This window comes from Salvelinus namaycush, chromosome 27 (assembly GCF_016432855.1).
Source record: "Salvelinus namaycush isolate Seneca chromosome 27, SaNama_1.0, whole genome shotgun sequence".
Classification (NCBI taxonomy): domain Eukaryota; kingdom Metazoa; phylum Chordata; class Actinopteri; order Salmoniformes; family Salmonidae; genus Salvelinus; species Salvelinus namaycush.
Window position 1 is genome coordinate 33000739 of NC_052333.1, and position 16677 is coordinate 33017415.

Genomic DNA, 16677 nt, shown 5'->3' on the forward strand with positions numbered 1-16677 from the left:
GGATGGTGGTTATGCCAATAACAGAGCAAAAACATTTGATTGGTAAATCTACGGTCACACAGCTGACCAGACATGTCCACCCCCACTCCACGACAAAAACAGGGCAGGCCAGTTTATTAATTAAGTATTTTATTTTCTAACACAGATAATGTACATTTTGTTTTCAATGCAATGTCAAGAAAATATTGTCAACTGAGTTAGTAAAAGTAAGTGGAATCAAAATAACAATGAGTGTTTAACTGGGTAAGATAAACAAGAGTTTGGGGGAAATGTAGCAAGATGATCTGGAGATAGGGGATGCAATTATGTATAGTCTAATGACAAACAAGTAAGATACAGCTACTTAAGTACTGTACTATGACTTAGTAACCTGTTGTATTATGAGTCACATTTACAGTAAAAGGTATGTTGTCTAATCGGGTGGAGTAGTGTACTAACCATAACTGTACATGGGTGGTGCTCTTTTGATACTGCTGCGCAAGCGCAGAATTAATTTATAGCACCTCCTAGCGCATGCTCATTTCCAAATCTACAGGATCTGTTTTAAATCACTCAGAAGACAACGCATCCACAACACTGCTGGACATTTACGCATTATATTCCCTTTCTTAAATTAGCCCTCCTCAGCTTCGCGATACCGCCCCCAATTTCAGTGTCGGTACGGAGCCGCCAGGCCGGGACAGAGACGGAGAGAGAGCCCTCGGCCATGGAAGCGCTCGGACCCGGTAAGAATATGATATGAGAATCCGGTGTCGGGAGTGTGTGCCCCTATTCATTGCTCAACTGGGGACCGTGGTTGTAGGTAGGCCTCGACGACAGAGAAAAAACAAACGAGCATATCAGGCCCAACGTGTGTAAGATGAATACAACGGAGATCAGGTTCTTACGGTGACTACTACAGCCTGATGAACACATGTTATGCAAGACAAAACGAGAGATCTTGTTTTCGTCAATCTCGGCTGCTGGTTTTCTAACTGAAACGCGCTGCTCGATACTAGGGCTAGACGGCATTGTGTGTGTGTGTGTGTGTGTGTGTGTGTGTGTGGGGGGGGATTTAACCAAAGCCTTCCGTGTCGTGTGTCTGTTATCTAGCATGTCGTTTCATCATCAAACACGCAATTTTTTTCAGCTTTATGATACGTTTAAAACTATTCCAGTTGAAATACGTATGCACACATAGCTTTAGAAAATGTTAATATGAAGCCTAGTAGCTAGGTAATTGTGCAATCGACACACTGTCTTCCTTTCTACCTATTGAACGCGACGAGAGACGCTAAGTAACGTTACAATGCTGCAGCACTGTCTTTGTTCACCCTGAAATATTTAAATATTATTGACTGTTAGTTGGCAGTACATTATTTTAAAAACGTGTTGATATGCTTTCTTGGATTTCTGTCAGTGGTTTGGTCGCCTGGGAGTAAATTATCATGCTCCCGTGCATGCATGGAATGGAGCCTGGATTTTGAGTAGATCGTGTACTCCATACGTACGATAACAAAACCAATTTTACTGTGACGCAATGGCTACTAGTTGAGTTAAAGGATATCACACACGGGATGTTGCACTGCCAATTGACAGTTTACCAATATGTATGGTTCTTTCACACCTGATATACAAATAACTTTCATGCAGCTGGTGTGAATTCCTATTATTATTAAAAGGGATATCACCCTTTTGTCGCCTGATTTTACAGGAACAATTTTCTCCAGCAATGAAACTCATGCTGTCACTTACTACCACAAGCATATACGTTCTTCTCAATTTCCTGTTTGCCATACAAATGTTAAGTGTCACTTTAGGTGGAATTGGTGGACACAATGGCTACATCCACACACAAGCTTGGGCATTTATGCATAGGCATATATAATGGTCTAATTTGCATTTTATGGTATAGTGGAAGGCTTTAATGGTTGTTCAACCTCCGTTGTAGCAATGTAACTTTCCTCCATGTTATATAGAACCTACTAGTTTTTCTAGAAATCATTGCAATGCAGTACACCTAAATAACCGCCTCAGACCTTATCAGCTGCATCTCCCTGAGCATCATCACATACAGTACATGAAAGCTTGTTTATCATCACATACAGTACATGAAAGCTTGTTTATCATCACATACAGTACATGAAAGCTTGTTTATCATCACATACAGTACATGAAAGCTTGTTTATCATCACATACAGTACACGAAAGCTTGTTTATCATCACATACAGTACACGAAAGCTTGTTTATCATCACATACAGTACACGAAAGCTTGTTTATCATCACATACAGTACACGAAAGCTTGTTTATCATCACATACAGTACACGAAAGCTTGTTTATCATCACATACAGTACACGAAAGCTTGTTTATCATCACATACAGTACACGAAAGCTTGTTTATCATCACATACAGTACACGAAAGCTTGTTTATCATCACATACAGTACACGAAAGCTTGTTTATCATCACATACAGTACACGAAAGCTTGTTTATCATCACATACAGTACACGAAAGCTTGTTTATCATCACATACAGTACACGAAAGCTTGTTTATCATCACATACAGTACACGAAAGCTTGTTTGGGTATAAAATGTAATTATCCTCCTGGGGGGAATTAGTTTTGCTGCAGAATGATCCATAAAAACCCACCATAAACAAAGGAAGAAATGTAGGACATAAAATTTGCATTTCACAAGGTTGCTGCTATAAGGACAGCAGGTGGGCGTGTTTGGTAGGCTAACCTTAGTTTATCCATAATCTGGGCCGAGCTGGCAACGAGCTATCCCGTCTTTTGGTTGTGAACGGCTGATGTGCCCCAGCAGTCCCCAGGCCCCTCTATTCTCCACTGTGTAATCCAGGTGATTTACAGGTGAATGCACGTCCCTCATGGTCAATGTCGTTACTGACTCATCAGCCCAGTGCATCATGTCTGCAGGTTTAAGCCCGTCCCCATTCTCTCACTTGCACCAGAGTAAAAGCATGGTAGTCGGGCCTGTATGTTGACCATGACTGAAGGTGGTTTTGTATCTGTTACCACCACAAACCCTAACCTACTGCCTTTACCTGGGTCTCCCAACCGCTAGGCTTAAGACTGTTGGCCACACTGTTACTCTTCAGACTTTTACATACTACACCTTTCCATTACTACATAAATCACCTTAAAATGTAAATTTAGACCATTAGTAGGTCAACAACCAGTGCTCCTTATTTTAAGCTGGGTATGCTCAGTAATTTACTCACATTTATCAAATAACCAGACAGCAGTTTTGGCAGTGGTCTGCTTTCTCTGATAGCATTCTCATTTGGTGCAGTGCAACCACGGTAACCAATTGGCTTTTTTTTATTTTTTTAGATTGGCGCTGATTGGCTTTGATCACCTAAGAATCACGGTGCAGCCAAATTCTCACATCGTGACCATGTACAATGCATTCATTTGCGTGGGCAGTGGGCTTGATCAGGGGCAATTTGCCTGAAGTGCATGTGACAGCCAGCCAAGCCCTGCAGGTTGTTGCTGCAGACTTGAATCCATAGTTGAGGTACCAGTGTGAGACCCCCATTCAGGGAGGGACCTGGTGTAGGTTTGAGGACAAGGGAAGGGTCCAGGCATATCACACAGTGACACACTGACAGCCCCTCTCAACTGCCCTGAGGCAGCAGCTGAGGGGGCTATATATAGATCCGGTGCTGTTTCTGGTGAAAGTGGGTGAGTCGGGTTGACCCAACCTGACTGTTACACCTGCTGGGATCCCTCTCTCTGAACCTTACCTACAGCACATGCACACCTTTAAACCCCCCCCCCCCCACACACACACCGTGTATCCCCGTGGCTGTTGTGGTTGGTCCCGTCGCAGTTAGTATTACAGGGACGTGGTGTGAGAAGAAGGGTGCGAGTGAAGTGTTTTAAGGGGGGGATGAGGACATGTATGGAGCGTGTTTTTAGGAAGCAGAGGGAGGGTCCTGATTGTCCCCCTCGGGCTTCACTTGCTAACTGAAGCGTTGTGGTGCATTGGGTTCATGACCCCGGCAGCCCGCTCGTTGTCAGTTGACAAAAGCAGTAAGCGTTGCCCTCCCTCCCTTGCACCCAGCCTTAAATCATGATAAACTCAACTCTCCCCTTTCCCTCTCTCTATATGTTCTGAATCTTGAATGTCTAGGCCTAAGACAAATGTTTTTTAAGTGTCTACAGAGTAGGTAGGTTAAATTGGATAGTTCCCCCTATTTTGTAATAGATTCTTTAACACCAAGGACAATTGAAATGTAAGACAAGTATACAATAGTGGTGCATCTCACTTCCCAACATCCACCCAAGTAATTGTCTCATTTTCATTGGCTGTATAAATTGCTAACTACATGCCTGTGAGTCAGTATTGGGGCTTGGTACAATAGGCCTACACATTAAATTGTGGGATATACACTAAATGTATGAGCACATCCTGTATAAGATGGGTGGCGAGGCAGTGTTTAGTTGTGTCTAGCGGTAATCCCTGCTGTCTCTGCAGACCCTCATTTGGCCCTGCTGCCGTCTGTCTGACGTGCTGCTCTTTGTCTGAGGCGGGCCCTGTGCGTCAGTCTATGTTCTGGCTTGAGTGGGGTGGGGGCTGGGGCGGGACATTTGTTTTCTCCTCCTCTGTTGACCTATCTGGGGTGGGGGCTGGGGCGGGACATTTGTTTTCTCCTCTGTTGACCTATCTGGGGTGGGGGCTGGGGCGGGACATTTGTTTCCTCCTCCGCTGTTGACCTATCTGGGTCGGAGGCCAGGGAGATGGATCAATAGGTGTTTTTGTGGGCGGGTAGTCGTGGGCGGATAGTCGTGACCTGTTGGCGAGAGTTCATGTGGGAAACCGTGGCAAGGAATGTGATTGGACTGATTTCAGAAATTGATTCCGCAAGTTGACCAACAACTCTAATAATGCAAAAAAAAGAAATGGCTAACCCATTCAACAATTTTTGTTGGTCAGAGCATCCTGTCCATATAGCTTAGCTACTAATAATTGCACCCACAGTGGTCACCGTGCTGCTTAGACTCATTGCCAAAACAAACACATTCATCTGAGACCAAAAGCCCTCTTAACTACTACGTACTTGTCCTTTCCTCTTAGTGTCATTTTAACAGGGTCTTATTCATTAGAGCACACCGTAGCAATAATTTTTGCTCCACAAACAAAACAAGCATTTCTTGTTGGATAAGTTCAGGTTTCAAGCTGTTTCACTGTTTCAAGCTGTTTTCTTCCGTTTGGTACATAGTGAATACGAAATGAATGTATCAACCAACAAATGTGTGTGTTTCTGTGTTTGGACCCCCCTATAGGCCCGCCGGCCCCCACCTCCCTCTTCCAGCCCCCGCGGAGGCCTGGCATGGGCACCGTGGGGAAGCCCATCCGCCTGCTGGCCAACCACTTCCAGGTGCAGATTCCCAAGATTGATGTCTATCACTACGATATCGACATCAAGCCTGAGAAACGGCCAAGGAGGGTTAACAGGTAAATACAACTGGGCATGGGGAGGGAAGGAGAGAAATGTCTCTTTCGAGGGGAACTGGAAGGTGGAAATGGATTTTCAGAGAGAGGGAGGTTAAGTTGGTACTTTGAGGGTTTAGGTTTCGGGGAGTTGTGGGAATGGACGTGTGTACTTGTCAGTGAAACAAGTCAAACTCAAGTTAGTTGTACGTGTGAAAATAAAAATGTGTCTTTAACAGAGCAGCCGGTGGGAAGTTTATTTTTATTTAACCTTTTATTTAACTAGGCAAGTCTGTTAAGAACAAATTCCTTTTTACGTTGACGGCCTACCAAATGGACAGTGAAGACTGCTCTTTTTGTAAGCAGTACTGTCTGTGTGAATGCATTATCTGGCCAGCTCATGATTCCCCCTGTCTCGCAGGGAGGTGGTGGACACCATGGTTCGCCACTTCAAGATGCAGATCTTTGGTGATCGGCAACCGGGCTACGACGGGAAGAGGAACATGTACACGGCCCATCCACTACCCATCGGGAGAGACAGGGTAAGCAATCGTCTTAACCACTATTGTACATCTGGTTTTTGTGACCATGTAATGGACTGTTTCTCCTTCCAAGCACCTGTATCGGTTCTTGAAAAGTTTTGAATAGCCTCTGTTTCGATTGGTGTTTTTCCTGCCCCATCCAGAACCACAGGATTGATTTGCCCAAAACTCGATTGTCATCATTTGTCTATTCCAGACCTAGACAAGTTTGTTTAATGTGTACAAAACATGAGGAACGCCTTCCTAATATTGAGTTGCACCCCCCCTGTTTTGCCCTCCGAACAGCCTCAATTCGTCAGGGCATGGACTCTATAAGGTGTCGAAAGTTTTCCACAGAGATGCTGGCCCATGTTGACTCCAATGCTTCCCACAGTTGTCAAGTTGGCTGTATTTCCTTTGGGTGGTGGACCATTCTTGATACACACAGGAAACTATTGAGCTTGAAAAACCCAGCAGCGTTGCAGTTCTTGACACACTCAAACCGGATTGCCTGGCACCTACAACCATACCCCATTCAAAGGCACTACAATCTTTTGTCTTGTCCATTCACCCTCTGAATGGCACACATAGTATGTTCGGAAAGTATTCAGACCCATTCACTTTTAGCACATTTTTGTTACGTTACAGCCTTTTAATCCATTTTATAATTAGTTTTTCCCCTTCATCAATCTACACACAATACCCCATAATGACAGAGCAACCTTATGTACGTAACTATGCAGACCCTTTACTCAGTACTTTGTTGAAGCGCCTGAAGCAGAGATTACAGCCTCGAGTCTTCTTGGGTATGACGCTACAAGCTTGGCACACCTGTATTTGGGGAGTTTCTCCCATTCTTCCCTGAAGATCCTGTCAGGCTCTGTCAAGTTGGATGGGGAGCATCGCTGCACAGCTATTTTCAGGTCTCTCCAGAGATGTTCGTTTGGGTTCAAGTCCGGGCTCTGGCTGGGCCACTCAAGGACATTCAGAGACTTGTCCCGAAGCCACTCCTGCATTGTCTTGGCTGTGTGCTTAGGGTCGTTGTCCTGTTGGAAGGTGCACCTCTGGAGGGACCTCAACTGTGGGACCTTATGTATAGACAGGTGTGTGTGCCTTAACAAATCATGTTCAGTCGAATTTACCACAGGTGGACTCCAATTCTATTTTTATTTATTTAACCTTTAACTAGGCAAGTCAGTTAAGAACAAATTCTTATTTACAATGACGGCCTAGGAACAGTGGGTTAACCTTTTGTCAATAGGGGGGCACCATTTCGACTTTGTAAAAATTCGTTCCCAAATTAAACTGCCTCTTACTCAATTCTTGCTCGTACAATATGCATATTATTATTACTATTGGATAGAAAACACTCTCTAGTTTCTAAAACCGTTTGAATTATTTCTCTGAGTGAAACAGAACTCATTCTGCAGCACATTTCCTGTCAGGAAGTGAGATTTCTGAAATCGAGGTCCCTGTTCTAGGGTCAGTTTAAGTCCCCATGTAAGCTATGGGGCTACATGCACTGCATACGCCTTCCTCTAGATGTCAGTAAGCGGTGAGAATTTGAATGGAGTGGATTGCACCATCTGGGGCACTATAAAAGCTCATGGAACGGAAGTACCGTTCTTTTCAACGGGGCGCCTGGCGCAAGAGGGACATCACAATGGCGTCCTGAAAAGCTTTCATTTAGCAGTTCTATATCTCCGGCTCTGATTTAATTTGATTTTTGTCTTAAACTGCATAAGGTAGTTACTTTAAACCGACTTATAGCAGTTTATATCAGTTTATTGCGATTTTCTGGGATTTCTTTGTGACGCGCTATCACGAGTTGGACACCTCTCCAGTGGATGGCTAGCGTTAGCTGCTATTTCTACAGGAGAAGAGGACATCTTTCAACCAAAAGACGATTGTTCTGGAGAAAGGACACCTTGCCCAAGATTCTGATGGAAGCTCAGCAAATAGTAAGCAGTCTTTATGCTGTTAATTCGTATTTATGTTGACATATGTCAAATAATAATTCCGCCATGAATTTCGGTGCGGTCTCGCTTTAGCGCACGCTGTATGCGCAGTAACGTTAATTTTAAAAATCTAACACAGCGGTTGCATTAAGAACTAATGTATCTTTCATTTGCTGTCCAACCTGTATTTTTTTAGTCAAGTTTATGATTACTTATCGATTAGAATAGGTGCCTCTCCAAGATGGCGCCAGACAGATTGCTTGAAGTTTTGGCCACTAATCACATTGTATAACCACGATTTGTGCCGCTAAATATGCACATTTTCGAACAAACCCTATATGCATTGTGTAATATGATGTTACAGGACTGTCATCTGATGAAGAATATCAAGGTTAGTCAAAAATTATATATCTTTTGCCTGTTTGTTACGATCGCTAACCTTTGCTGCTGGTAAATGGTGTTGTGTTTCTGGCTATTGTGGTAAGCTAATATAATGCTATATTGTGTTTTCGCTATAAAACACTTAGAAAATCTGAAATATTGGCTGGATTCACAAGATCTGTGTCTTTCATTTGCTGTACGCTGTGTATTTTTAAGAAATGTTTTATGATGAGTAATTAGGTAATACACGATGGTCTCTGTAGTTATTCTAGTTGCTTTGGTGAGAGTTGTGATGGTGGCTGCAATGGTAAACTATGATTTATACCTGAAATATGCACATTTTTCTAACAAAACATATGCTATACAATAAATATGTTATCAGACTGTCATCTGATGAAGTTGTTTCTTGGTTAGTGGCTATTTATATCTTTATTTGGTCGAATTTGTGATAGCTACTGATGCAGTAAAAAAATGGTGGAGTAAAAAAAGTGGTGTCTTTTGCTAACGTGGTTAGCTAATAGATTTACATATTGTGTCTTCCCTGTAAAACATTTTAAAAATCAGAAATGATGGCTGGATTCACAAGATGTGTATCTTTCATCTGGTGTCTTGGACTTGTGATTTAATGATATTTAGATGCTAGTATTTACTTGTGACGCTATGCTAGTCAGCTTTTTTACTGATGGGGGTGCTCCCGGATCCGGGTTTGGGAGGAACTAGAAGTTAACTGCCTTGTTCAGGGGCAGAATTACATTTTTACCTTGTCAGCTTGGGGATTCGATCTAGCAACCTTTCGGTTACTGGCCCAATGCCCTAACCACTACGCTACCTGCCGCCTGTTGTAGAAATACTTCAAGAATGATCAATGGAAACAGAATGCACCTGAGCTCAATTTTGAGTCTCATAGCAAATGGTCTGAATACATAAAGGTGTTTTTGTTGAATAAAAAAAAAAAGAAGCTGTTTTCACTTTGTCATTATGGGACATTGTGTGTAGATTGATGAGGAAAAACAATGATTTAATCTATTCTATAATAAGGCTGTAATGTAACAAAATGCAGAAAAAGACAAGGGGTCTGAATACTTTCCGAATGCACTGTAAGGTCCCACATTTGACAGTGCATGTCAGAGCAAAAACAAGCCATGAGGTCAAAGGATTTGTCCGTAGAGCTCCGAGACAGGATTGTGTTGAGGCACAGATCTGGGGAAGGGTAACAAAAAATGTCTGCAGCATTGAAGGTCCCCAAGAACACAGTGGCTTCCATCATTCCTAAATGGACGATGTTTGGAACCACCAAGACTCTTCCTAGAGCAGGCCGCCCGGCCAAACTGAGCAATCAGGGGAGAAGGGCCTTGGTCAGGGAGGTGACCAAGAACACGATGGTCAGTCTGACAGCGCTGAAGAGTTCCTCTGTGGAGATGGGAGAACCTTCCGGAAGTACAACCGTCTCTGCATCACTCCACCAATCAGGCATTTATGGTAGTGGCCACACTCTTCAGCAAAAGGCACATGACAGCCCGCTTGGAGTTTGCCAAAAGGCACCTAAAGGACTCTCAGACCATGAGAAAAAAGATTTTCTGGTCTGAGGAAACCAAGATTGAACTCTTTGGCCTGAATGCCAAGTGTCACGTCTGGAGGAAACCTGGAACCATCCCTACGGTGAAGCATGGTGGTGGTGGCATCATGCTGTGGGGATGTTTTTCAGCAGCAGCGACTGGGAGACTAGTCAGGATTGAGGCAAAGATGAATGGAGCAATGTACAGAGAGATCCTTGATGAAAACCTGCTCCAGAGCACTCAGGACCTCAGACTGGGGCGAAGGTTCAGCTTCCAACAGGACAACGACCCTAAGCACACAGTCAAGACAACACGGGAGTGGCTTCAGGACAAGTCTCTGAATGTCGTGGAGTGTCCCAGCCAGAGCCTGGACTTCAACCTGCTCAAACATCTCTGGAGACCTGAAAATAGCTATGCAGCGATACTCCCCATCCTTCCTGACAGCTTTAGAGGATCTGCAAAAAAAATGTATTCTGTTTTTGCTTTGTCATTATGAGGTATTGTGTAGATTAGGAAAGAAAACAATAATCCCATTTTGGAATAAGGTGTTAACGTAACAATGTGGGAAAAGTCAAGTGGTCTGAATACTTTCCGAATGCACTGTAAATATACAATTCATAGGTCATTTCTCGCAAGGCTTAAAAATCCTTTAACCTGTCTCCTCAGCTACACTGATTTTGAAGTGGATTTAACAAGTGACATCAATAAGGGATCATAGCTTTCACCTGGATGCACCTGGTCAGTCTGTCATGGAAAGAGCAAGTGTTCTTAATGTTTTGTACACTCAGTGTGGTTTAAAGCGTATCACAAATGTGTTTGTGTGGCTTTCCTTGCTTTTCAACCATTTCCTAACCCCCTGCCCTCTCCCTGTCTAGGTGGATCTGGAAGTAACTCTGCCGGGGGAGGGGAAAGATCAGACGTTCAAGGTGTCTCTGCAGTGGGTGTCGGTGGTGAGCCTGCAGATGCTCCTGGAGGCTCTGTCAGGCCACAACGAGGTCCCCGAGGACTCTGTTCAGGCCCTGGACGTCATCACCCGCCACCTGCCTTCCATGAGGTAAACATGGCTCACACTGTACATTTGCCAAGCTACAAAGTCAAAATTGGCTATAATGTGAAAAATATATGAAAACAATGTGTTTTGTCTTAATTTAAAGTTAGGCATTGGTAGGGCTGTTGCGGTGGCTGTATTACTGGCAGTCATGAGTGCAGTAAAATTCCACGTGAGCGTTGAGTCATGCTATTCTCCTCTTATGCACTCTGGACATGCGTTGGTAGTACCCAATTCGCTAACGATCATCAGGTCGCTAATGGCCTGGTACTCATTGTCCCTCTAACCACTCTGACATCAATGCAAATGAAATCGAAAAGAACATCAACCACATCAAAACAGTATTGTGCGTTTAAAACTCCGCTCACTGTGATTGATCAATATGAAGAAAGAAGTTCAACAACAGGTTGAAACTGAGTGGTAAACATGGTGGTTGTGGATGTTTCAAAGCCTAACACAACAAAATGGACAGTGTGGTGATTAATTATAAACACCCATACACATATTAGAGATTATGCGTGTATATATATATACATTGCTCAAAAAAATAAAGGGAACACTAAAATAACACATCCTAGATCTGAATGAATGAAATATTCTTATTAAATACTTTTTTCTTTACATAGTTGAATGTGCTGACAACAAAATCACACAAAAATGATCAATGGAAATCATGGAGGTCTGGATTTGGAGTCACACAAAATTAAAGTGGAAAACCACACTACAGGCTGATCCAACTTTGATGGAATGTCCTTAAAACAAGTCAAAATGAGGCTCAGTAGTGTGTGTGGCCTCCACGTGCCTGTATGACCTCCCTACAATGCGTGGGCATGCTCCTGATGAGGTGGCGGATGGTCTCCTGAGGGATCTCCTCCCAGACCTGGACTAAAGCATCCGCCAACTCCTGGACAGTCTGTGGTGCAACGTGGCATTGGTGGATGGAGCGAGACATGATGTCCCAGATGTGCTCAATTGGATTCAGGTCTGGGGAACGGGCGGGCCAGTCCATAGCATCAATGCCTTCCTCTTGCAGGAACTGCTGACACACTCCAGCCACATGAGGTCTAGCATTGTCTTGCATTAGGAGGAACCCAGGGCCAACCGCACCAGCATATGGTCTCACAAGGGGTCTGAGGATCTCATCTCGGTACCTAATGGCAGTCAGGCTACCTCTGGTGAGCCCATGGAGCGCTGTGCGGCCCCCCAAAGAAATGTCACTCCACACCATGACTGACCCACCGCCAAACCGGTCATGCTGGAGGATGTTGCAGGCAGCAGAACGTTCTCCACGGCGTCTCCAGACTGTCACGTCTGTCACATGTGCACAGTGTAAACCTGCTTTTATCTGTGAAGAGCACAGGGCGCCAGTGGCGAATTTGCCAATCTTGGTGTTCTCTGGCAAATGCCAAACGTCCTGCACGGTGTTGGGCTGTAAGCACAACCCCCACCTGTGGACGTCGGGCCCTCATACCACCCTCATGGAGTCTGTTTCTGACCGTTTGAGCAGACACATGCACATTTGTGGCCTGCTGGAGGTCATTTTGCAGGGCTCTGGCAGTGCTCCTCCTTGCACAAAGGCGGAGGTAGCGGTCCTGCTGCTGGGTTGTTGCCCTCCTACGGCCTCCTCCACGTCTCCTGATGTACTGGCCTGTCTCCTGGTAGCGCCTCCATGCTCTGGACACTACGCTGACAGACACAGCAAACCTTCTTGCCACAGCTCGCATTGATGTGCCATCTTGGATGAGCTGCACTACCTGAGCCACTTGTGTGGGTTGTAGACTCCGTCTCATGCTACCACTAGAGTGAAAGCACCGCCAGCATTCAAAAGTGACCAAAACATCAGCCAGGAAGCATAGGAACTGAGAAGTGGTCTGTGGTCACCACCTGCAGAACCACTCCTTTATTGGGGGTGTCTTGCTAATTGCCTATAATTTCCACCTTTTGTCTATTCCATTTGCACAACAGCATGTGAAATTTATGGTCAATCAGTGTTGCTTCCTAAGTGGACAGTTTGATTTCACAGAAGTGTGATTGACTTGGAGTTGCATTGTGTTGTTTAAGTGTTCCCTTTATTTTTTTGAGCAGTGTATATACTCAGCATTAAAAGAAACGTCCTCTCACTGTCAACTGTTTATTTTCAGCAAACTTAACATGTGTAAATATTTGTGTGAACATAAGATACAACAACTGAGACATAAACTGAACAAGTTCCACAGACATGTGACTAACAGAAATGGAATAATGTGTCCCTGAACAATCAAAAGTAACAGTCAGTATCTGGTGTGGCCACCAGCTAGCTGCATTAAGTACTGCAGTGCATCTCCTCCTCATGGACTGCACCAAATTTGCCAGTTCTTGCTGTGAGATGTTACCCCACTCTTCCACCAAGGCACCTGCAAGTTCCCGGACATTTCTGGGGGGAATGGTTCTAGCCTTCACCCTCCGATCCAACAGGTCCCAGATGTGCTCAATGGGATTGAGATCCGGGCTCTTCGCTGGCCATGGCAGAACACTGACATTCCTATCTTGCAGGAAATCAGACATACTACTCGTTCTGTGCATGGTGGCATTGTCATGCTGGAGGGTCATGTCAGGATGAGCCTGCAGGAAGGGTACCACATGAGGGAAGAGGATGTCTTCCCTGTAACTCACAGCGTTGAGATTGCCTGCAATGACAAGCTCAGTCCGATGATGCTGTGACACACCGCCCCAGACCATTACGGACCCTCCACATCGATCCCGCTCCAGAGTACAGGCCTCGGTGTAACGCTCATTCCTTTGACGATAAACGTGAATCTGACTATCATCCCTGGTGAGACAAAACCGCGTCTCGTCAGTGAAGAGCACATTTTGCCAGTCCTGTCTGGTCCAGCGACGGTGGGTTTGTGCCCATAGGCAATGTTGTTGCCGGTGATGTCTGTTGAGGACCTGCCTTACAACTAGAGGTCGACCGATTATGATTTTTCAACGCCGATACTGATTATTGGAGAACCAAAAAAAGCTGATACCGATTAATCTGCCTGTTATTTATTCATTTATTATAATATTTTTTTCTTGTAATAATGACAATTACAACAATACTGAATGAACACTTTTATTTTAATTTAGTCTCAAATATAAAATGAGACATGTTTAAATAATGCAAAAACAAAGTGTTGGAGAAGAAAGTAAAAGTGCAATATGTGCCATGTAAAAAAGCTAACGTTTAAGTTCCTTGCTCAGAACATATGAAAGCTGTTGGTTCCTTTTAACATGAGTCTCTCTATACCATTTGTATTTCATATACCTTTGACTATTGGATGTTCTAATAGGTACATTAGTATTGCCAGCCTAATCTCGAGAGTTGATTGGCTTGAAGTCATAAACAGCGCAATGCTTGAAGCATTGTGAAGAGCTGCTGGCAAACGTTTGAATGAATGCTTACGAACCTGCTGCCTACCACCGCTCAGTCAGACTGCTCTATCAAATCATAGACTTAATTATAATAACGCACAGAAATACGAGCCTTCGGTCATTAATATGGTCAAATCCGGAAACTATCATTTAGAAAACAAAACGTTTATTCTTTCAGTGAAATATGGAACCGTTCCGTGTTTTATCTAACGGGTGGCATCCCTAAGTCTAAATATTGCTGTTACATTGCACAACCTTCAATGTTATGTCATAATTATGTACAAATCTGGCAAATTAATTACGGTCTTTGCTAGGAATAAATGGACTTCACACAGTTCGCAACGAGCCAGGCGGCCCAAACTGCTGCGTATACTCTGACTCTGCATGCACAGAACGCAAGAGAAGTGACACAATTTCCCTAGTTAAAAGAAATTCATGTTAGAAGGCAATATTAACTATATATGCAGGTTTAAAAATATATACTTGTGTATTGCTTTTAAGAAAGGCATTGATGTTCATGGTTAGGTACACATTGGTGCAACGACAGTGCTTTTTCGCGAATGCGCTTGTAAAATCACCAGTTTGGTGAAGTAGGCTGTGATTCAATGGTAAATTAACAGGCCACGCATCGATTATATGCAACGCAGGACAAGCTAGATAAACTAGTAATATCATCAACCATGTGTAGTTAACTAGTGATTATGTTAAGATTGATTGTTTTTTATAAGATAAGTTTAATGCTAGCTAGCACCTTACCTTGGCTCCTTGCTGCACTCGCATAACAGGTAGTCAGCCTGCCACGCAGTCTCCTCGTGGAGTGCAATGTAATCGGCCATAATCGTGTCCAAATGCCGATTATGAAAACTTGAAATCGGCCCCAATTAATCGGCCATTCCGATTAATCGGTCGACCTCTACTTACAACAGGCAGTTGTTGTTGTCATCCTGTACCTGTCCCGCAGGTGTGATGTGTGGATGTACCGATCCTGTGCAGGTGTTGTTACACGTGGTCTGACACTGCGAGGACGATCAGCTGTCCGTCCTGTCTCCCTGTAGCGCCGTCTTAGGCGTCTCACTGTACGGACATTGCAATTTATTTCCCTGGCCACATCTGCAGTCCTCATGCCTTCCTTGCAGCATGCCTAAAGCACGTTCACGCAGATGAGCAGGGACCCTGGGCATCTTTCTTTTGGTGTTTTTCCAGAGTCAGTAGAAAGGCCTCTTTGGTGTCCTAAGTTTTCATAACTGTGACCTTAATTGCCTATCGTCTGTAAGCTGTTAGTGTCTTAACGACCGTTCCACAGGTGCATGTTCATTCATTGTTTATGGTTCATTGAACAAGCATGGGAAACCAGTGTTTAAACCCTTTACAATGAAGGTCTGTGAAGTTAATTCGTAAAAATCCAAATATCTTTGAAAGACCAGGTCCCGAAAACGGGACGTTTATTTTTTTGCTGAGTTTGTGTGTGTGTGAGAGAGACCAATTAAAATGATTGTGCTATTTATACAACACACAGCGTCCCGCATATTACGCAGGGCAGGAAAACATACAAAAATGTCTTGGGTACATAATTGGTCTAGCCTGTATGCCAAAATTAAGTAAATTCAGAGTTAGCCTTCAATTAGTGACTTTGTATTTGATTTTGAATAGCCTACTAAGGCATTTTTTTTATATTTGCATAATTCATTGACTGACACATTCCCTTTAGCAACAGAATATCTCACCACTGTGCATTTCAATCTACTCCCCTCTCTCCTTCATTGCTTTCTTAAGCGCGCATAGAGAGGGGCTGTCAACCGTTTTAATGAAACCTGTTTCGTTCTGGAAACATGTTACTATTCATTTTCCGCAACCGATTTCCCTTGGTTTCCCAAAGTATGCACTGGGTAGCTGCAGGAATAGGATTGGAGAGCCCATGGCATACAGAGTTCGGGTGGAATATCACCTGTCTTGCAGTGAGAGAGTGAAATAACCGGAGTAGCCTACCCCACATGAGTGAAAAACAAACGGGTGGGAAAGTGGCCTCCATTCGAGTGCATACGGATGACATGAAATCACATTTTATTGGTCACGTACACGTGTTTAGCGGGTGTTGCGAAATGCGTGTGTTTCTAGCTCCAACAGTGCAGTAATATCTAACAATTTCACAACACACACAAACGTAAAGGAATGGAATTAGGAATATATAAATATTTGGACGAGCAATGTCGGAGCGGCATAGACTAAGATACAGTACAATAGAATACAAATTATACATGTGAGATGAGTAAAGCAAAATATGTAAACATTAGTGGCTAGTGTTCCATTTATTAAAGTGGCCAGTGATTTTTAGTCTGTATATAGGGCAGCAGCCTCTTATGTGATAGTGATGGCTAT

At 43.7% G+C, this 16677-nt stretch overlaps 1 protein-coding gene across 6 annotated transcripts in view; it reads left to right on the forward strand.

Moving 5' to 3' along the window:
• The first annotated feature begins 540 nt into the window (after positions 1-540).
• Positions 541-16677, forward strand: part of ago4 (argonaute RISC component 4) — a 41644-nt gene continuing 25507 nt past the window's right edge. For 4 of the 6 annotated variants that reach the window (XM_038966030.1, XM_038966032.1, XM_038966033.1 and 1 more), the window contains exons 1-4: positions 541-725; positions 5285-5468; positions 5866-5986; positions 10736-10914. In XM_038966030.1, coding sequence (XP_038821958.1) covers positions 707-725; positions 5285-5468; positions 5866-5986; positions 10736-10914 — 503 coding nt within the window. In that variant the 5' untranslated portion in view covers positions 541-706. The remainder of the gene's footprint in view (positions 726-5284; positions 5469-5865; positions 5987-10735; positions 10915-16677) is intronic. The other 2 variants (XM_038966031.1, XM_038966034.1) reach the window with 1 other exon arrangement.